We start from the raw sequence: 21784 nt of genomic DNA on the forward strand, positions 1-21784 counted from the left end.
TGGTTGTGGCAGCCAGCGCACTGGCCCTTGAAAGGGAGCTCTTAGTTCTTACATCCATTTGTGGTTAGAAGCAGTAACAGCTGTATTTCTCAGTGGAAAACAGCCCTGTCTTCTGAGCTTTAATACTCATTAGAAACGGGCACAGGTGCTTAACTGCTGAATTTTTCAATTAATGCACTGGCTTTTCCCCTCTACTTTTTAAGACTCTTTGTTTTCTGGACATTATAAATGATCTGGAAACATTCCTGGTCAGAGTAGGATTCTCCTTTCTCCCTGAGGCAGGAAATTATGGAGAATACTAAACCCCAGAAGTGGGCAGCATTGTGTTTAATTCCTCCCCACCTGGAACTGTCACTTACTTTTCAGCAGAAGCCTCTCATGTTCCTTGTACTCTCTACTGCCCATCAGTTTTTCTCCTCTCAGGTACTCTCAGCTCTGAAGTCCTCTCTCTTTCATTGACTTTGTCTTCTCATCTCTCAATTTCTGATTTGGTGCATTTGGCCACTCTCTCCTTTTGATTTTTCCCTTTCTTCTCTCTTATTCCCTGGCTGCTCCTCCTTTTCCAGCCCTTCTGTGGCGTGGGACCCTGGCCCTTAGCAGTTCAGCCCTGGCTGCTGGAATCTGTACCCTCTCCATCCCAACCTGCAACAAACTTGGTTTTCAATTATTGCCGATTATAGTTCCAATTCCAAAGTGGTTTTTAATTTTTGAAAGCAATACTGCCTCTGGGATGACTCCCCCCTTGTAGAGTGAGTTGACATTGCATGCACAGTAGTTAAAACACGTCATGTTTCAACAGATTTCTGTTGAAGCCTTGAAACTTAACTTTTCTAGGTAATCCACTGATCACCAACTATGATACGTAATGCAGAATGCATAGTAAATCATCTAAAATAAATGCATCTTGATCATTTTAGAGCAAAGTTTCTTTCAGGCATAAAGCAAATCCATTCCCACCACACTCAGCAGCAGAGTTTTCTTGCACAACAACACTACCTTTTGCTGCCTGGAGCTTGTACAGGCACTCCCTTTCCACATGGAATGTTTCCTTGAAATGCAGGTGTGTCAGATGTGTAAAGACTGATACACTGGAAACAGCAAATGGGAAGGATTTTAATCAAGTTACATAATGAGAACAGGCCAAAAAAAAAAAAAAGAATCATCCAAGTTCTTTAAGCAAACAGAGTACTCCTACCAATTTTCCTGTTTAGAATAAAAAAAATACATTTAGGATTTGAGTGGGTTGAGGGGGTAATGACAGCCACTCTTCCCAGCTCCTTGTTCCTGTGAACCAACCTAAAAATCCTGCTTATATAGGTCACTTGAGAGGTTTGTTTGTGTGGCTTTCTCTAGAGATGGAGAGAGCACTGCTCCCTTCTGTAAGATGTAGCTGTCGAACTCTGAGCTCCGTTCATTTTGTCATTTTTCAAATGAAATTAAAAGTTTTTAACTGTGTGGGGATCACGTTTTGAAAACAAGAGGTAACTTACTTACTTTCCCTGTTGTGTTTTTTCCTCAGATTCGTTACATTTCACAGACTCAAGGTTTGCCAGGAGAGCAGTTGTTAAGCATGGGAACGAAAACTGCAAGATTTTTCTGTAGAGAAACGGATGCACCATATTCTAGTTGGAGATTAAAGGTAAACAGGAGAATGTAGTAGAAAACAGCACAATATGCTATGAGCAGAGAAGCCAAGATTCACTCCAAGACCATTATGTCCCTGGTGCATCTCCTGTGGTTTTTACCAGCTCCTGCTCTTTATCCCTTCCATTTTTTCTGGTCCCCAAGGTGCAGCTGCCAGGCTGTGCTGTGGCCACTTTGTGGCTGCCAGGTGGGGAATTCAAATTAAGCCTTGTATCTCCAGAGGTGCTAAATGAATATGTTTGTTTTGTTCTCTTTTTTGCTTGGTTACTGCTTTTTGCTTCATGTGAGAAATTTGTCTCTGTGGCCCACTGCTGCTCTGACAACATTTGTCCAGAACTGGCTGCAGAAGTTCCTAGGAGAAAAGGGAGATTAAGAAATAACGTGGCTGTGTACAGCTCATTTCTTTTAGATCTCTTGCTAAAACAACCTTTGTTGGCTGAAAGGTGCAATACAGTGAATGCAGTCAAAGTTAAAATGTACTTTAATGTTCTGCACACCTTGCTTCTCTCTAAGCAGCATTATTGAACTCTGGCCATGAGCAGAGCTTTTGCTTCCTACCCAAATAATTTACTTTTTTAAAAATTGTGTTGCTTCATGGCCCAACTTCCCTGGGTTTACAGAGGGCTCAGGCAGCACTTGGGGCTGACAGGGATCTCTGCAGTAATAAACAGCTGCCAGCTCCCAGCAGGGGTTGCATAAGTCCCCCCAGCAAGTTGGTAAATCCGGGGCTGCACTGGGGTTATGTAACATTTCTGCAATTACACCCACACCTGGTTAATCCCTCCCTCTGCTTTCTCAAGCACTTGGGCTTTAGGTGGCACTTTACATCTGGCTTCTCCGTGTCAGAGCCCGTTCTTGGTGCAGACAGCCCTCCCCAGTTCCAGGAGCTCTTTGTTACCTTGCAGAGATTAATTAGGAGTTTTGATATGGGCTGTTGCTCATTACTTGTAATTTTTGTCCAAGTTCATTTTGGAAGCTTTTCTGCAATCTGTGTGTTAAAAGTTTTTCTCTGAAGTCCCACCTTGCCTCTTGCACCACCAGCCTACTGGTGCTGTCTGTGTTGAAGAAGGAAAATGGTAACAGGAGGTACTATACCAACTCATAAACCATCCATTTTCGAGGATGTTTTTGTTTCATACTGAAGTATTTAAAATATTTGCACCACTTGTGTATGTGGAGGAATAAAAGTATCATAATAAAGAGAAAGAAAAGAGAAAACAAGTTGAACAGATACCACCTGTTTTTTTGTTTATTTCTTTTACAGTGATGTGATATTGCTGCTGCTTGGGGTTTTAGGTCTTGAGTTTGAGAAAATTGGTAAAATACAATAATAGAAAAGCTGTGATATATAAAAATATAAGAGTTTCATTAAACTGCTCTTTGCTAGGCTTTCAGCACTTCCTGTGTGATTCATAAACTATCTGTTGTAATCCAGTATTGTGATTTGTCAGATGGAAAACATTGTAGTTAGTGTCTTTTGATTTAGAAAATGAAATTAGCCAGTTAAACAGCATACGAATATATAACTGATACAGTAATTATTTGGGAAAAAAATAGTGTTTTCTAGTGTTTTCTTTATGTCAATAAATACATAAAGTTACTTTGTAGTTATAGGTGACCTTTTTTGACAGATTTTAAACTCAGCTTTCCTTTTCTTTTGTTGAGACATTGGAAGAACATGAGGCAGAAACAGGTATGAAGTCTAAAGAGGCCAGAAAGTATATTTTCAACAGTTTGGATGATATAGTGCACGTGAGTATTAGTCTCCTTCCTTTGCAAAGGAATATGTGAGAATGACTGGTGATTTTAAAACATTTTACTGGTTTGGAAAGAAATGCCTCTTAGAATATTATTTCTTGTGTCTCAGTCATATTCATTCTTCTCTACTGCTCCGAGAAAAATGTCTAGCTGTGTCAGCCCTTTGAGGTTTTAATAAAGATCTTTCTTTTCCATTGCTTGTGTTAAACAGTGGAACTTGTCCTTGTGGTGGGGGAACCCTTGAGTTTTGTGTAAAATGTATATTTTCCCTTCTACCTTATCTGCCACTGTGGCAAAGAATACATATGGAACCTGCTTTGTTTATTGTTTGATTTCCAGTATAATTCTATTACTGTAACAATGTAATTCTAAGTGTAGTTTTTTAAATTTTGCTTTAAAAAACATAACTATTTCCTCACTTTTCTTTAGCCTTATACCTTTCTAGTCAATAAGAAAAGGCAATTTTTTGTTGTCTTTCACATCCTGAAAAAAGGATCAAATCTTGTTGCAAGGTTAGCATTAATATGTGCTTGAAATTGTTTTTTTGAGGATCAACTCTGTAGTTTGAATTAGACCATAAAAAGATCTTTATTTGAAATCTTACTTCTTAAATTCCAAGTCCCAGACTGGAATAAAGCCTTCAGCAATTTTTAACAGGGGAGGTTGCAAGGGGGAGTAGTGTGCATGCCTAAAAAAAGTCACAAACTCCAAGCCAGCTGTTTTGGGTTAAGACAAATCCACCATGCCCCATGTGATAAAAGTGCTGAATATTAGTATTTTATAGCAGAAAACAATACCAGAAAGAGTTAAACTAATGTGCATATCTTCTATCTGACTGTTTTGTTTGGTGCCAGGTGAACATGGTGATGGATTTGGAAGGAAGTGACCTGTTGGCAGAGAAGGCAGATAGGAGGGAATTTGTCAGTCTGTTGAAGAAAATGTTGCTTATCGATGCTGATTTAAGAATCACTCCAGCTGAGACCCTGAACCATTCTTTTGTTACCATGAAGCACCTTCTCGATTTTCCTCATAGCAACCAGTATGTAGCATAGAAATCTCTGTTGTTGCAATTCATTTGTATAAAAGTGTTGTTTCTTCTGGTATCAGAGAGAAAAAAAAAACTTTCATCATTTTTGCAGTGTCTTAGAAAATTCTTTCAAGTGCTTGCAGTATTAGATACATCTATTGGGTCAAGGAAACTGCTTGAATAATTATGTTTTTCTCTGAAAGTAACAGAGCAATAGATTTCTAAGTTGTTTTTATGCATGATTGTTAAAATTCCAACAGTGCAGAAACTTGGGTGTGATTTTTGGAAGTAATGAGGAGCCCTAGTTCCTGTCAGTCATTGAGGGCTAGAGTAGGCATTTCCTCTTGAGGTTAACATCTCAGATACTTCCTTTCATGTATTGATTAATGTGGAATATATTGAAAGTTTTCTTGCAGTTCTGGAGTTGTATATTTCACCGTGGATTTCCTAAAGTTGCAAGCATTTCACTGAAAGAGCAAGCTTTTTCCATCTATTTAATTTCCTTCTTTTCTGTTTGTACACAGCTGTTAGAAAATGGTGTCACATGGAAAGAGAAAGAGACAGCAGTATTTTTCTTGAATTTAAAATACGCATCAGAGAGGCTTGATGTGGCCATAGTAACAGCAGTGTTTTTGTTTTTCTACCTGTGTGCATGATCCCATTCTGTGAAACTGGGAAACGTGGGGTCTGAACTAATTTTTTTTCCCTTATTTTGGGGAATTGTTTTTTTACCTTTAATGACATGAAATAGTGATTAAAGCAACTTATTTTCTGGTTCTGATAGAGTGAAGTCCTGCTTTCATATAATGGATATTTGCAAATGCCGATCAAACCTGTATGACTTAAGCAATTGCAATAAATCATCACTTATGAGATCAGTTGCCTCAGGCAGTGCTGCCAACCTGACTGCAAGCTTTGCCAAGATTGGTCCAGTAAGAAGTCAGGTAAAAACAATGGTTCATGTTTTTCTTGGTTTGGCTTGGTTTTGTTTTATTTTGTTTTGTTTTTACTGTGAGTTCAGCTAATGTTGTTTTTCTGAGTTATTTAATAATTGAAAAAATTGCATCTGTTAAATGGCAAAATCTTGTGTCTTGTACTCTCATTTTTTCCCTAATGTTTTCTTAAACGAGTCATTTTGAATAAGTTTCAAATTAAGTTACAAGCTGGGGTTGCCAGTGCTGTATTCTGGTGCCCTCCAGTGGCCCAGTGTGATGGCTTCCTGTGCAATGGCTTTGAAATGTTCATTTTTATAATTTGTTTTCGTTATTTACTATATAAAGTGGTGGAACAAGTGTGTGAGAGATGTAGATTCCCAGTTACTATAACCTTGCCTGTGTTGAATTTGTTCCCTTAGGCATTAACTGCATCTGCCCACTCAGTTCTGCACCAAGGAATTCCACTGCAGGCAGGAACTGCTCAGTTTGGTTGCAGTGATGTTTTCCAGCAAGCATTGATTATATGTCCTCCAGCTATTCAAGGTATATTTATCTGTAATTGTCACAGTTCTTAAAATAGGAGTGTTACTGCCTGGCTGTTAGCAATATTTGAGTTTTCTGTTATATCCACTTAAGGTCTATATTTAAGCCAACTTAATTATGTCATTAAAAATCAGCGTGTGAGTCAGATGCAGATACACTGCACCTTTCTGAATGAAACAGCAAATCAGCACCTGCAGAAAATGATTTAAGCAATGCAGAGCCCATCTTCATATACTACACACACAGAGATAAATTTATGTCTTGGATAAAATAGGAGAAAAAAATGTGAAAGGAGAAGCAATGAGGATGTTCTGAAATAAAATTGGAGAGGAAACAGGATAGATGGAATATTAGTGTCTTATTTATGCAATTATGGAATTATGGAAATGGGAAGGCAGTTTATGTTGTTTACTTATTAACTTAGCTTGATTATAGTCTTTGTTCCAAAGATGTAGTTTATTTATCTTGGTGATGTTCAGCTTTGTGTTGAGATCAGGTCTCGAAGTTACAGAATTTATAGGGAGTAGGTTTTTTTAAGAATGGCCTCAGTTTTCCCTCTGCATTTTAAAGTTTTGGAATTCACACTAGATGGCACTCTGAAATGAAACAAACCAGAAATATTCAACCTAAACTTAAAGCCTAGGAAGTCTTAATCTCTGTAGATAAAGATAGATACAGCAGACTTTATCAGTAATATTATTTGTAGCAGCTGCATCTACCTTAGGTTCCAGAAATTCAAGAAAGGTCTGACTATTCACAGGCTGCTTCACAGAGATTTCCTTCTGAACAGTTAATTATTTAAATGATGTATGTTCTTTACACAATGGCATACTCCAAAATGACTATTGTTTTCATTATTCCCAGATGAATAAGGTGATTTATAGAAAAGGAAACAGCACAGGCAGACACTTTATCTGTGATTTTTATACTGTATTCTTAATATGATGATAACTTTCCAAATTTAATTTTTGCTACAGCTGAAGTGGAGGGGATATATTGTTTTCATCACATAGGTGACGAGTTGCTGGCACAGATGAAAAGGGATATTAATGGCATCTGGCACTGCTTCAAAGTTTCCCAGCTTGGCTGCTCTGTGGAGTATCTGAAGTGCTAAAACTCTCTACTTCTGTCAGACTTAAGATGCTGCTCTTCTAGATGGCTGTGGGGAAAAAAATCAGTCAAGTGCATTTCAAAATTAAAAGCTTTGAAGTGCGTGGTTCTAACTTAGTATTGTGTTATGACATGAGAGAATCACATCAGATGAAAACTTTGTTTCATTCTGTACTGTAAAGATTAAAAAAAAACTCAGCCAGAGCACTTATAAACTTCAGTGTAGTAATTCTTTAGTGGTTACCTGTGAACACTCATGTTTAATCTTTGATTAAAGCACAAGGCATGAAGTGCAGTTAGAAAATGAGATCAGGGATATCTTTTCCTAGCCAGTATTTTCTTCAAGCATGGCTGTTCTGTTGCAATGTCTGTTTAGAAAAATTCCTCTTTCATTATAGTTTTATGTAAATTATGTAAAAATTGTTATTGCAGTAAGCATTGCAGTATTGCTGTACGTGTGTTAGTTTCCTGTGACAATAATGAAATCTATACAAGGCATGAGATGCATCTTTTTTGTATTATACTCTGGTGAGCAGTGCTGTAGTTTGCATTATTTTGAGGAAGACAGGAATGGGGTTATGGATTTACTGCAGGTATTTGATGAAGTAAAAGGTTTTACATTGTTTCCCACCAAAGAGATGGTAACAAAGAGGGACATTATACATGTGGCACTGCCAGCTATAAAAGCTGAGAGAAATGTGTTTCAGCCTGCTGGAAATACAGAGCATGAGGTGTGCAGGAGTCCATTCTGAGAAGCTTTGACGTTCAGTTCTGCTTACTTTTGCCTGCTTCCTTTCAAATTCTTTTAATGTAGTTTGTGATAAAGAGTAAATGCTTAGCTCTGCAGAACTTTCTGCCAAAGTCATTCCTCTTTCTAGTAGTCTGTTTCCAACTAGTAGCTATTGGCAGTTCTTTCTGGAAACCACAGCTCAAATATTTGTGCAGATAAGTTACAGCACAAAAATCTTTTAGGTGTTAATTTGTTTGGCTTGAAAGTCTAAATTATGGAATTAGATCATAAACACATTTTAAAAAATGGTGAAATGTTTTAAAATTTTTCTCTGTGTTTGCTCAGAAAATACATGCAAGACTGCTGTTTGCCTAAAGCTTGGGTGTGTGTTTTTTTCCCTTCAAGGAATTCCTACAAGCCACAGCAAACCCACCAGTTTCTCCCTGAGGGTGGATAATGCAGTTCCACTGGTGACCCAAGCCCATGCAATTCAGCCACTACAGATTCGAGCAGGAATCCTTTCTCAGGTTGGTCTACTTGAAAGCAAAACTCTTACTTATTTAAGTAGTGAATGTTTTGAAATGCAGAGTTCTGTCGCAGTCCCTGTCCTGGTCTGTGCTGAACTCCAAGCAGTGAGTGTAACTCCAGGGAATTGCCTTTGCCATAAAACCTCCTGTGCTTCCCAGCAGGCGTGGTCCAACCAGACACAGCAGATCCTGGTTCCTGCATGGCAGCAGGTAGCACCAGTGGCAGCTCCAGCCACATCTCTGGCCTCTGATCCTGTGGCTGGCCCACAGAGGCTTGGAGACTGGGGGTGAGTCCTGCTTTTGTGCCACACCTCAGGGGCTGTGATTTCACAAGGGCTGGGGGTGCTGCAGAGAGCGACCTGCAGTATAAACCTGCCTTTCCTTTTCCTCAGGAAGATGATTACCCAGGGCACCCACTACAGCTCAATGATACCACAGCCTCTTTTAACACATCAGATAACCTTGTCTGCCCCTCAGCCAATTAGTGTGGGCATTGCACACGTTGTCTGGCCTCAGCCTGCAGCTACCAAGAGGAACAAACTGTGCCAGAACAGGTGGGTAGAATATTTCTGAGACGGAACACTCAAAGACAGCATAGCTGTTATTGTTGTTTTGTGGGCAAGGAAACAACTTGCAGAAGTGACATCTTTGTTGGACACAATTCCTCTCAGACATTCTTTTAGAAGAATGTGTCCTTTCTCTTTAGGTTTTCAATGTTATTTTGATAGTAGACTAGATGGAGCAATACTTGCAATACTAACTAGTTTTAATTCTTTTTTTATTAGTCTGCGCCTGTCATGGCAGAATGTTGTCTTTACAGGCTTTGAAAGGTATAAGAATGTCCTGAGGTAGCTTTAATGAGATATTCCTAAGTTTATGTGAGGGAGGATATATCAGGTTTAGACAACTGAAAATAAAGAGAGGCTGTATAACAGGGTTGCTGTGTGCCTTGCAGTCATCTTTCACTGATAGCCAAAAATACTTCAGCTGCTTGCTGAAGAAAATATGCCCCAGTGCCATGCAAAGTAGTGGCAAAGGTGTGGGATGCTCCTTAAGGGGGAAAGTATGGGTTGTGTGGGCAGTGTCATCAGTCTTATATTAAGCAAGGGTTCATCTGGAGGCTACCAACTTTTGTTTTAAAGAAGAATATTTGCAGGAAATCTGTCTGGATTTTGTTTGCTTGTTTTTCACCAAAATGGGATTTTCATTTGTTTTTACCTTTATGAGAACATGGGATTTTCAGTATACTGTATTTGATGTTGATGTCTTTGATATTACATACTTGGTATCTTTTTTTTCTGAAACTATCCATGCCAAGTATTTTTGCTTGTGTTTACTGTACTGTGTTTTTCTAAATTGGTGGCTTAGCCTACATTGCCTGCTTGTTTTCTAAATTGGTGGTTTAGGCTACATTGCTTGCTTTGGTTTTGTTGAAAACACCACAGTTTTCACAGGTGGAGATTCACTAAACTCCGAACGATGCGTTTCCTCCACAGGAGCAACATGCTACAAAACACCAATATCCAAAATTCAGCCTTTATCTCTCCAAAGATCCTCAACCTGAAGGCTGTCAAGAGAATAAGCTGTATAGAAGCACAGGACAATCTCAACTCGGAGGGGCGGGAGGGCGGCTGCTGCGAGGCCTCGGTCAGGCTGGCCCCTGGCCCCGGCAGCCCCCGGGCGCTGCTCCTGGCCGGCTCCCCCAGCCCCGCCGTCAGCGTCATCACCATCAGCAGTGACACCGACGAGGACGACGTGGCACGGACACACTCGCTGAGGGAGTGAGCATCTGCCTTGGTTCTTGTTGGGCTGTGCTTAAATACAGCTGGCTTAGCCATGCCTCAGGTTTAGCTTTTCTGCTTTTCGCATTCTGTGCTGCTTTAGTGGGTGGGTCTGGCGTCACATGAGGGGATGCTGAGCTCCCTGCACAGAGCAGGGACACAAAACAATTCCTGCTCCAGCTGGAGACCAAGGACAAATGATCCAAATCTCAGCCCAGGAGCACAAACACCGTGGGCTGGAGAGAGAAAAACAAGCAGGATGGGGCTGCCTGGGCTGAAGCTGGAATGGGACAATGAACTCCAAGGTGCCAATGGAGCAGAACTGATCCCAGGGAGAGCCCCGGGAGCGCTCGTGCATTTTGGGACATTTTGGGTCATTTGGGTGCAGCCCTGGCTGGGCTCTGGTGCTGCCCAAGGTGGATCCATGGAGGAGATCCTTTGAATAAATCCCTGCTTTATTCCTTAGCTCTGTCCAGCCTCTGCTCTAGCTCAGCCTTCACAAGGCATCATGAGCACCCATGCCTTCAGGTTTGGATTTCATAGTTTCCAGATTTGGTAACTCTGAACTTCATATGGAGTGTTAGCGAGTTCTCTTCACAGTCTGGTCAGACAGAACAATCCTTTCCAACCCAAGGACACCATTGCAGCTTCAGGCCCAAAAAGTGTAAACAGCAGTGAATTGAGGAGAGCAGATTGAGAGGATTGGACTTCATAACCTGAAGCAGTAATTGGAGAATTAACCCCAGTATGGAAATTGACCAAAACTTACAAAAATGTGAAAACTCCTGACCAGTCATCCATCCTGGGTCCATATTGGGTGTAGCCCTGGCTGGGCTCTTGTGCTGCCCAAGGTGGATCCTGTGAAGGCCTTTCAATAGATCCCTACTTTATTCTTTAACTCTGTCTAGCCTCTGTTCCAGGTAGCCTCTGTAGGCATCAGCACAGTTAATGAATCTGAGTTTAAAAACGACAAACATTGTGCTCCTAATCAAATTTTAGCAGGAAGTTAACTCTGTACCACTGTTATTGAAAGGGAACAGCACTGTCAAAAATCTACCTCATCAATCTGTGTGTGTGTTATGCCTTTTAAAACCATAGGTTTTTTAGGGTTTTTAAAATAATGTCATGCCCTTTTTATTTGTTGAAGAACAATATTCTTGCTGTATTTACTCAATGTTACCATTCTAGCAGTAGCATCCAGTAGATGCTATTACATACCTGTGGGTAGAAAATACTTCCCTAACAGTGTGAAAAGGTGAACCTTTGGGTGCAAAAGCAGGTGCTGGGTGTTGTCCCCCATTGGAGTTTTCTTTCACAGAGCCATCACTGATGCATGCAAGGCTTAAAAGTTTAATGTTTGGACTTCATTTTTACTTGTAATAGTTCTGAGCTGGAGTAGCATGTATTTTAAATCTAAGCTTTGTCAAAAGTTTCAGGGCTCTGAACTGCTGTAGTAGAACACTTTAATCTACTTGTTTTAGTATTGATTCAGTAAAAAAAAATCCATTTAGTAGGTTTCAAAAAAGAACACCATAAAGGTTTAAAACCTGATGTAAAAGAAGCAAGGAATTGGATGTTAATTTACATTTAAGGGGCCTTTTGTAATAAGGGACCCTTTTTTATCCCACAGTTGCACCTAGATGAGTGGTGAATGGTGTGTTTGCTGACTGTGTTTTTGTGTGCAGGTGTAAAGGGAGCTTGGAGTGTGAGGCCTGCCAGAACACCCTGAACATTGACCGTGTGTGCTCCCTGAGCAGCCCCGACAGCACGCTCAGCACCAGCTCCTCGGAGCAGTCCAGCCCCTCTCCTTGCAAGAGATCCAGCAGGTGAAAACTCAGGCTCTTGCAGCAAAAAGAAAGATATTAGTATACAGCAGGCCCCATTGATACTAAAAAATGCACAAGTTTTGTTACGTTGCCAGCTGGTGAGGGTAAATGATCTGTTTAAAAATTGATTTACTGGCCTACAGTTGCACAGCACAGGCTGCTCTGTTCTCATTCCTAACAGATCTGTCTTGCTGCAGTGGAAGCTTTCAGAATACTGAATGAATGGTGCTCACACAGAAAATATAAGCACGTTGCATGCAGCTTCTTTGGAATAAAAATCTCGAGTTGCAAGATTAAATAAGCCTAAGTAGTATGTGGCAGATTTGGTTACCACATATTTTTTAATGTTTTCAGCCTTTGGTTTTCCCATTGTGTATCTTATAATCGTTAATGATATTGATGCCTTTTTTCTTCTATTAAATGTAAGGCTCACTTAGGTGAACAGTGTTGCTTTGAACAGATTTTAAATATTTTTATCTTTACTGTCGCATGTCTGGCTTGAGCTGTCAGCAGTTTCATTGTGCAAAATGAATTCTAATTAAGGTCATAACGGAAAAAAATATTTGTTTAAAATAATTAAAGATTCTATCAGAGCATATATTGGCAAGGAGGTGGAACATTGGGTCTGCACCAGACTTGTCAGTCTGCATCAGTCTTACTGGTTGGTAGTTAACATTGTCAGTCCTTTGATATTCTGTAATATCAAAACACTCAAAAATTCAGATAAGTTTTTATAAAGACCTACTTGATTTTATATTTTCTTTGAATTGTAAGCAGCTGACCTGTAGTTTGATTCCTGTTGGTAATTCAACTTTGTCAATAGCAGAGGAGTGTGTTGGATTCTGGTTTCAGTAGCATTCTACTTATATTAAGTCAATATAATTAGCAACTTGAATCAAAAGTTAATAATACAGAAGTACAATTAATTGCTCAGGAGATGTCACATTATCACTGTTTGTTACTTGAAAAACCTACTCGTAATTACCCAATTCTGTTGGTTAAATCTGCAGACTTTTGTGCTGGCCCTCCTAATGTCAAAGTACTTTTCACAAAAAAGTTAATTTTCTTAAGTAGTTTTATTTGTATTGTCCTATTTTAAACAACATGCAATAAGGACATGTTACGTGAGCTGTAAAAATCACTAAAGGACTTGACCATATCTTCAGGCATTAGTAAACTCACTGCTGTTTCTTGTATGCTTTAAGTTAAGCATGTATTCCATCAATTTTAAATATTAAGAAGCTATCTCTTTTCTTTGAGCCTTGCAATTTATGGGTAGGATGAATTTGAATATATGTGCTTATCTAATTACAATCATTTTTATCCACATTTGAGTAATTTCACTTCTATAAATTTAATGTGTTCATTTAATAAAATATACCTCTATCATAAAAATCTCTTTGCTTCATTGCAATACTTTTATTTTGTGACAGTATGTCAGATGAAGAGCAGGAAAGTGGATGTGATACGGTGGATGGTTCCCCAAGCTCAGACTCCTCAGGACACGACAGCCCCTTTGTGGAAAATGGCTTTGTAGACAATAACAATAAAAATAAGGAAGCAAGAGCCTCAGTTAACCCTGAAACCAAATCAACTGTTTGCACAGTAGTGGTACCACCCATTAGACTTGAAAACAGGTTACATCTTGAGGAACAGATGGTGAATACAGGTAAGTTAGTTCAGGTGTTTTTCTGTGCCAGTAGATGAGAACAGAAGTTTCAGTATTTATTCAATATATATGCATGAAGATTTTGACCTACCCATACAACTGCTGATCTGTAGTAACCACTCCTAAACAGTGCTAGGGTTTGACTTTAATTGGTGTATTGTATTATTATTTCTCCCTGCATGCTTAAGCAAATGAAGCCTTGTCTAACTTTTGCCAGAAGAGAATTGTGACAACAGAAGCATAACATTGTTTGTTTTTTTCTTGGAAGATGCTCCGTGCCAGCCACTGAGAAAGGGTCGGTCTGTCCTGGGGAGAATAAACCAGTCTGTGGTGGGGAGCCGTCAGCAGAAACTGACATCAGCATTCCATCAGCACCATGGAAACTTCAGTCAGGTACGTGCACTCACCTCCAACGAGCTCCAAATGCGGAGTTGGAGAAGTTGAGTTCCAAACTGAATGCTCACAGTCTCAGTTGCAGTCTGTGGCAGCTGCAGGTTTTCAGCAGCTTGATTAAAGAAGTGTTCAAATATTGAAAAACAGATTTCGACTTACGAAGTCGTAAGTGTCTTTCATTTTGGGTCATTTTTGTAAAACAGCTGACTCTATTTTAAAAAAATAACAGAAAAGCCACACTGGGAAAATTGTCAATGCATGCACAATATCAAAATGCGAGACAAAAAGAAAAATATGTTAGCATTTATTATTCCTACATCCAAATGCTAAACTACTCATAGTGTGCAGTTAAAATCTGCAGCTGTATCTCAGTGTTGTTCTGTCAGTAGTGTGCATGAAAATCTTTTAGTTTGAGTAGCCAGAGGTGAGATAGAGCTCAGCGAATCCAACTATTTCATCTGTTTCTTACATTTACTGCCAGGTAATGAAGCTAGAGGGGAGATGAGACTGTGATTGTAGTTCCATCCAATGTTAGAAGATACCTAAAGCTAATTTAAAAGCTACTTTTATCATTGCCCAACAACACAGCAAATGTGTCTGCTGTGGCTGAGGACTGAAGTGGACACATGACATCAAGCTTAAGCCCCTTTTAATTAATTAATCTTGGAGCTGTAGCTGCAATGAGCTTTTGGTTAGATAGCTGGAGGTGCATTAATGTTACAGCAGTACCTGTTTGTCTAAGTCTTACGGAGAGACTGTGAATATTGTCAGTTAAATGCTAAATGAAAGCATGCTATATGTAGATAAGAGGATTTAGCAATAATGAGTTGAATAGTTTAGATTGAAAGAAACATTTGGGTGGGTGACACGGTCTCCCTTTCTGCATGATTATGCAAAAGGATTGGTTTAATTAATTCTAAGCAAACCTTAATGTGATCAGCATGGTATTAATTTTTAATCTCTTCAGTGTCTGCAGCTCCTCAGCCTCTTGGCAGAAAGTGTAGAATGTTATTTTCATTACAAAAATTTATGCTGATCATTCCTTCCTTGGTAGATGCCCTGTGTAGTTTGAAGTCTGCATCATTTAATGGGAGTAATTGATTTTTAGTCTTTGCTCTTTATAACTGTTAATGATTGCCACATCTTCCTGTGATCATAGACCTAGACTTCTGTTTGCCTAGTTGTCTCAGATATTTTTCAATCCGTTTATTATTTTTTCTGCTCTCCTCTAAAATTTCTCTCCTATTTGTCCTCTTTGTGCCTCATTATGGTGCCCAAACTGAATGCAGCACTTCCAATTGATGCCAAGCCAGTGCTGAGTAGAGTGGAATAAGCACCTTGCTCATGTGATACATGGTATTTCTGTTAAAACAGCCCAGCATGGCATTTTATCCTTTTTTTTTCCCCCCCCTTTGCAAGAACATTAAAATAACTTGTGTTCCGTTTTCCATCTCTTATTGTCTGTGCTGCTACCTAAATAGCTAATGTATCTCTTTTTTTGTTCTGTCGAAGCATTTAACAGTCCCTGTCTCTATATTCCTCCCGATTTTAAGTTGACTAGTTTTAGTGCATTCTCCTCCATTTTTCCCACTCTCTTTGCTCGGGGGATCGCTAAGCCCTGCCCGTTTCTGTGTGTGTGTGGCCAGGTCCAGCACTTGGAGTGGAACGGGAACTTCGCCCCGCGCAGGCAGCAGCATCAGCAGCATCAGCATCAGCATCAGCAGCAGCAGCAGCCTTTCCTCGCGGGCCCCGCGTTCTCCCTGCCGCAGGGCAGCCCCAGCCACCTGCCGGGGGGCTCGCAGCTGGGCGGGCAGCCCGCCATCCTGCCCTTCGCCTCGCCGGCGCCGCCCGTGCCGCACCTGCTGGCCTCGCCCTGCGCCTCCAGAGCTCTGCTGCAGCGCCCGGCCTTCGGCCTGGGCCCCGCCGGCGGCGTGGTGCGCCAGCTGCCCGTGGGCATCGACCCCCGCCTGCTGCCCTCCCCCTGCGTGCACCAGACTCAGTACAAAGCCCTCTTCCCGCCCCACTCGTACGTCGCCGCCTCGCCCGCCGCCTACGCGGGCTTCCCGCTGAGCCCCAGCAAACTCAGCCAGTTCCCCTTCATGTGAGAGCGCGCCGCGCACGGCGCGGGGGCTCGCTCCCAGGGGAAACGTGGCGTTGGTTGCGTATTAGCCATGGCACAACAGGAAAATTATTTTTTTGAATCGTGTAGACTTGGGTGCAATTTAAACAACTCTGAGCTTTAAAAAAAAAAAAAACAAACTCACTTTTAATGTGTTTTGCACATTTGGTATAACTTGTCTTTGGTCATGTTATCTTCTTATATAGTAACTTTAGACAGGTGACTATGGGAGCAGAAATCTGGTTTTGCTCCTGCTATTTTTTATAAAATTGCCTTCTAACTAGTGCAAGACACGTCTACATTTGGGAAGCCATTCAGTGTACAGAACTAGAGCAACAGATGCACATGTGTCAGCAGTATGGTGTAGGAGTAACTCGTTTGTGTTGCGTATCTCGGTGTTTAAATGTTGAGTCACTTATCTAAGAGTTGAGCTGTTGTTCTTCACATTGCATGTGTCTTTTGCATGGGCAAAGAAAAGGCCTAAACATTGCTCTTAAATGTTGTTGTCCTAATAATCTCAGCTGCATTGTAAACTGTTCCCACACATAGTGCCTTAAATATTTGAGGTTGTTAATGTTATTACTTATATATAAATGTTGAGGACTGCAGCACTTAAAAATTCAGATCTGCTGATTTTTTGATAGTGTAATGCTCATTTTGGGTTTTGTGTGGTATTATTTTAGTATTTGGGTGTATTTTCCTGATTGAGAAGGCAGCATGTTTTGCTGTAGCTGAATTTTGCTGTCTTTTTTTTTCCCCCCCAGAATGACCTAGCTTCAAGACAGGACTTTAGTAGTACTTAAGGAAAGTTGATTCAGTAGCTATTGAGTAGTGACACGCGAGACAGTATTTCATACTGGCAAATGGAACTGCAATACGACCTAAGTAGTTTATTTAAAAGTGTTTGTCTAATTGGATATAATAAAATGTTTAGAGGTGAGGTAGGCATGACTGACTAGCTAATGAAAGGAGAAGCCAAGTGCTCATTGATCCATGATATGGTTTAATCTTAGCTTGAGCAAACCATGCAGTATTTAATAACTAGTAGCAGAATATTTACTGTTGAAGCTTGAAAAAGATGTGAGTTCTTTGTGTGCAATCTTTCATTTATGCATGGGAGAGATTTTAGTCTTTTTACATGAATAGTATTTGTTTTAGCCTGTTGTGGGTGTTTGCTTATTTAATACATTCCGTCAGGGACGTAAATTACATGCTTTTTGCATTTTTTTTTTTTTTCTCCTTAGGAAGTGTGTCTTTTCGTTTTTTGTTTTGTTCAAATGAAGTTGCTTTTGCAGCACCAAAGACTTAATCATCCATTTCCTATAAAAGGTAGCTACTTTTTCATAGACCTCAAGTATACTGTAGTGTAGAGATGGGATTTATGGAAGGTATTAAGCTGAGGCTGTGTTTTAGCTTATGGGCAAGTAATAAATTGTATCATTTATCTTGAATGTATCATAGATAAGCTGCTATATAATGATTGCCACTTCAGATAGCTGTGAAATTAGGTGATTAACTAGTTCTTTCTTAGCCTTCTAATTTCTGTACAAGTCTAATTACATGAAATAGAAGCTGGGTTTTGGGTTTGGTTTTTTTTTTAATTTTTATTTTGTTTTCATGTTTGAAGTGTTGTAACTACTATACTGTAAATGATGGAAGATGATTGCATATGTTTTTTTGGGGTGTGTTATTTGCATCAGTATTTTATCTCCATTAACTTTGAGCTCATCACTGCATATAAGTGGATGTATTAATGTAACTTAATTTTTTTATGTTTTCATATTGGCATTGTGTAGACACTTAAGAAGCTGCATCTTGCGGGCTTGACTTAACTTTTTTAAAAACAAAATCTGGAATACAATCCTTGCAATGTTGACTGGAATAAGAGTGCAAAGCATTTGAGTTTTAACTCTGTCAATAAGCTAATAACTGGTAATCTTTTTCTTTACTCCACTAACACAAGCAGTGTTTTATTTAATGAATGTCTGAATGAAATAAATGTGCCTGCATTTGATTTATTTTTTAAGTAATAACTAATATACAACAGTATTAGAACATAAAAAAAAATACCAGCAGTACATTTTTAATCACACTGAAAATGAAGAAACCTAACTTTTCCCAAAAGTTTCAATGTTTTTAGTAATCTATGCATTTTGTACAAATGTGTGTGTATATAAAGTATACATTAGCAACTAGGAGTATCCTGATGAATTTGAAATCTTACCAACACGCTTGTAAAGCCTAAACATGGGGAGTCAAATTGGATGTCCACCTTTACCACTTCAAACTCATGCTGTTTTCTGTCCCTTTTTTGGTGCTCACTCCATTGCAGGCAATGGACACACCAAGAACCACCAATGCAAACGGAGCACATCGACTTTTGTATTGTGGCAACAACAACAATAACAACCAAAAAAACAAAAACCTGCTTTTTTTTTTTCCTTTTTTTTTCTTTTTTTTTTCTTTTTCTCCTGGGGCCATGGGGATCATCATGGGTCTGATGTATTTTCTGTAATTTCTTTTTCCTGTGCTTAAGGTTTGGAGCTGACGTGCTTGTTCAATTGGCATGGTTCTCTGTGTATCACCACAGTACCCTGCCCTATGCAGGGAAGGGTTGCTGGAAATGTGCCCCAAATTAGATCTGCTGCTCTTTCTTTTGTATTGTAATCTTAGAAATGTCTGCATTTCAAAGAATGAAATATTTGGGATCCTGTCACAGCTTAAATTCAACACACCAGGTGACTTTTCCCCCTCCTCCTGCAATATACTCAGAGAGAACAGACTCTTGTCCCTGCAAGTGTCTGGGGCCCATCTGCAGAAGAAAAAGCTTTCAGGGTGAGGGCCTTTTCTGTGAAAAAAGTCATCCTCTGATAAGCATTTTTACACAATACCGTTTTAATGCCTTTTTTAAATAAAACACTGCATGACTACGGAATTGCATATCTGCATATTACTTTAATTTGCAAGGTTTTATATGAATTTCTTGTGTTCAGTTTTTAACTTCAGGGTGTTTTATTGGTCAAATATGCTACTGTATTAACTCCTGTTTTTGTTTTGTTTTAATTTTTAAATTTTCTGTTTTTACTGCTAATTAACGTGGTTTGTGTTAAGTAAAAGTTAAATCACACTGCAAGCTGTAGGAAGACTTGTTCTAGAAACACCCAGTGATAGAGACTTGATGAATAAGGTTGAACTGTTACTGTTTAACAATTTGTAGACTTGTGGCTTTTTTTTTGCTTTGGATTTCTCTGCTACACTAGTTCGCCATGTAGCAATTGCACTGTGCAATATTACAATATGAGGACTGGGAAAATTTTTTATGGATGTAATGTCTCTTACAGTTTGCGATAGTATTTCTTTCTAGTTCTCAGTGATTTAAATGTGACCAAGCCTTCTGTACTTTGTCACAAAAAGCGGGTTTTCCAGGTGACTATTTTGGTGAGTGTCAAAATAAGAATTTATGGTGTATTACTGTCAAGATTCACTTTGAATTAAAATATATATTGCAGCAGATGATTTCTGGTGGCTTTTATTTTTTGCTGTGTTACATGAAGGCAAAGATGGTGAAAATTCACTGAGCGGGCTCTAAATTCTGATGTAATCATTCAACTGAGCTTCTTTCTGAAATTTTAAATTTTGCTAGCTTTCAAGGCTTGCTTCAGAGGGTCTTGAGAAGCTATCTTTAGTGCAGCCACAGCTCGAAGGCTCTTTGTTCTGGATGTCCCACTTTTACAACCTCAGAGGAAGGTGATCTGGCCCAGACAGCAGCAGACACCTCGCTGCTGCTGAGCTTTGTGCCAAGCTGGTGGCAACTGCAGCCTGGCCAGCAGGAAGGTGCTGCTGCTGCTGCCACAGATGGCCCCACATGGTCAGTGGCACCAGATGGCCACCTGCTATGGACCAAGCATCCATGGAAGGCACATTTGGCCGTGCTTTTGTCAGCCAAATGTGCTCACTCTGCCATGGGTTTGCAGTGCTGACTAAACCTGGTGGTTGGGTGCACGCAGGTGTTTGTGGGGGGGATGGTTTCTGTGCCTAGCTCTGCGTTTTAGGGTCAGTCTGAAAAGAAATCTAAAAGGCTGACAGGACAGTGCAGTAAATTTTTGATACCACAATATTTCCGAGTTGACAGAAAGCTTTAAATTGCTAAATGGAAGGATCAGATCCTGGTAAAGTCTGATAAGGATCAGATCTGTCGCTGTGCTTGCTCTGCAGTGCAATTGGTCACAGTGTCTGCAAAGCTTTTCCTGCAGCTCTGTGCCTCAGGTGATGTGTAAACACCTCTGTCCAAATTCTGCAGACACCTGTGGCTTCGAAAGCTCCTTCCTTTCCCTTCTTTATGGCTAGCTTTGTGTATTGTTGACTTTTAAATGCATATTGGTATCTAGATCCCATTTTTCCCATAGCAAATAGGGCCACTGGCTCGGTGCATTTCACACTCTCACTTTGGCAACATCTAACAAACAAGGAAAGGCAGCCTGAGCCTTTCCAAGTGAATACTCTGCCTGTGAAGTATTTTCTGTTCTTGCTTTCTGTTAGTAATGCTGTACAACTGTCCCCTATGTTTTTTCCCATCCTCTGGACAGGCAGATACTTGTAAGTCATCTTGCTCTTTTATTGTCTTTAGGATGACAAACAGTGGTTTAAAATTTGGTATTTTCCCTGTCACTAAATGCAAAGTACAGGTTGGTACTGCAATTAAGGTGGCAAATTCATTCAAGGAAAGGCTTCCAGAATCAATGGGGCTGTCACATGCTGCAGATCTGCAGCAGGACAAAGGGGCTCAGGGTGAAGCTGTGTTGTCTCAGGGAATTAGCCTGGGTTTTCAGCTGGACAGATGATCAGTCTCTGGGAGGCAATGGAGAAGCTGCTGTTTGGTACAGCTCACAAAGCAGTGCTGGTGATGGTGGTGGAGTCGCACTCATCCCTGCAGCTCATGCACACTGAGCCCAGCTCCTGCCGGGGACAGAGGCAGCACTTTTGGGTGGGACTTTTGGGAGGGCTGTGGGCAGTGCTGCTCCCCACTAGAGAGCTGCAGCTTCCCTGCAGGCCCTTGGTGTTCAGCAGGTGCTGTCTGGAGCAGTGCAGGGCTCTGGAAGCACCCGGGAAAGGCTGCAGCCCCTCCTGCCTCTCCCCACACTGTGACTGTGACTGTCCTGCTGTGCAGGAAGGCTTATTAAGTCACGGGTAAGGTTTGACGGTGATTAATGTTAATTATATCTTCCTGCCTTCCACCTGTAGGAAGGAAGTTGCATTTTCTCTCTCAGGAGGGGTGGGTTTCTGTTCTAAGCGAGTTCAGATAATTCTACCTGCCCTTGTCCTGGGGAACAGCACTGAGTATTCTTCGTTAGAGTGATGAAGCTCTGTGCTGATGAAGCTTTATGCAAATACGCATTTGGATGTATTCTTCTCCTTAGACCCTGAAATGGCAGGTTGGGAGCACCTACAGCCTGGTGGCAGAGGTGCCTGGTGGCTGGACTCCATTCTGTGGTTGTGTTTGGGGAGTGAGATTTTCATGAAAATGAGAAACACCAACTGTTCTGCTGCAAAGAAGTACCATGACTTGTCACCAGCTTCACACAGAAGTCACTGCCTGGCCACAGTCACTTCTCATCCATGAATTAAATCCTCATCTTATGGGTTCCCTCATAAAAAGAAGACTCGGGGTAGGTCTACTGCAAGCAAAGCAGTTTTGGATCTGGTAAAAAAAGAAACAAACAAC

At 40.4% G+C, this 21784-nt stretch overlaps 1 protein-coding gene across 8 annotated transcripts in view; it reads left to right on the plus strand.

Annotated features, from left to right (window-relative positions):
- HIPK3 (homeodomain interacting protein kinase 3) overlaps positions 1-19575 on the plus strand; it is a 69608-nt gene extending 50033 nt beyond the window's left edge. For 5 of the 8 annotated variants that reach the window (XM_085579629.1, XM_085579628.1, XM_085579633.1 and 2 more), the window contains 13 exons: positions 1520-1639; positions 3310-3396; positions 4257-4441; positions 5214-5373; positions 5784-5907; positions 8153-8274; positions 8434-8561; positions 8667-8828; positions 9771-10055; positions 11741-11881; positions 13315-13550; positions 13819-13943; positions 15590-19575. In XM_085579629.1, the coding sequence (XP_085435755.1) occupies positions 1520-1639; positions 3310-3396; positions 4257-4441; positions 5214-5373; positions 5784-5907; positions 8153-8274; positions 8434-8561; positions 8667-8828; positions 9771-10055; positions 11741-11881; positions 13315-13550; positions 13819-13943; positions 15590-16048 (2334 nt within the window). In that variant the 3' untranslated portion in view covers positions 16049-19575. The remainder of the gene's footprint in view (positions 1-1519; positions 1640-3309; positions 3397-4256; positions 4442-5213; positions 5374-5783; positions 5908-8152; positions 8275-8433; positions 8562-8666; positions 8829-9770; positions 10056-11740; positions 11882-13314; positions 13551-13818; positions 13944-15589) is intronic. The other 3 variants (XM_021527592.4, XM_085579630.1, XM_085579631.1) reach the window with 1 other exon arrangement.
- Positions 19576-21784: the final 2209 nt, after the last annotated feature.

This window comes from Lonchura striata, chromosome 5 (assembly GCF_050655825.1).
Source record: "Lonchura striata isolate lonStrDom1 chromosome 5, ASM5065582v1, whole genome shotgun sequence".
Taxonomy (NCBI): Eukaryota; Metazoa; Chordata; class Aves; order Passeriformes; family Estrildidae; genus Lonchura; species Lonchura striata.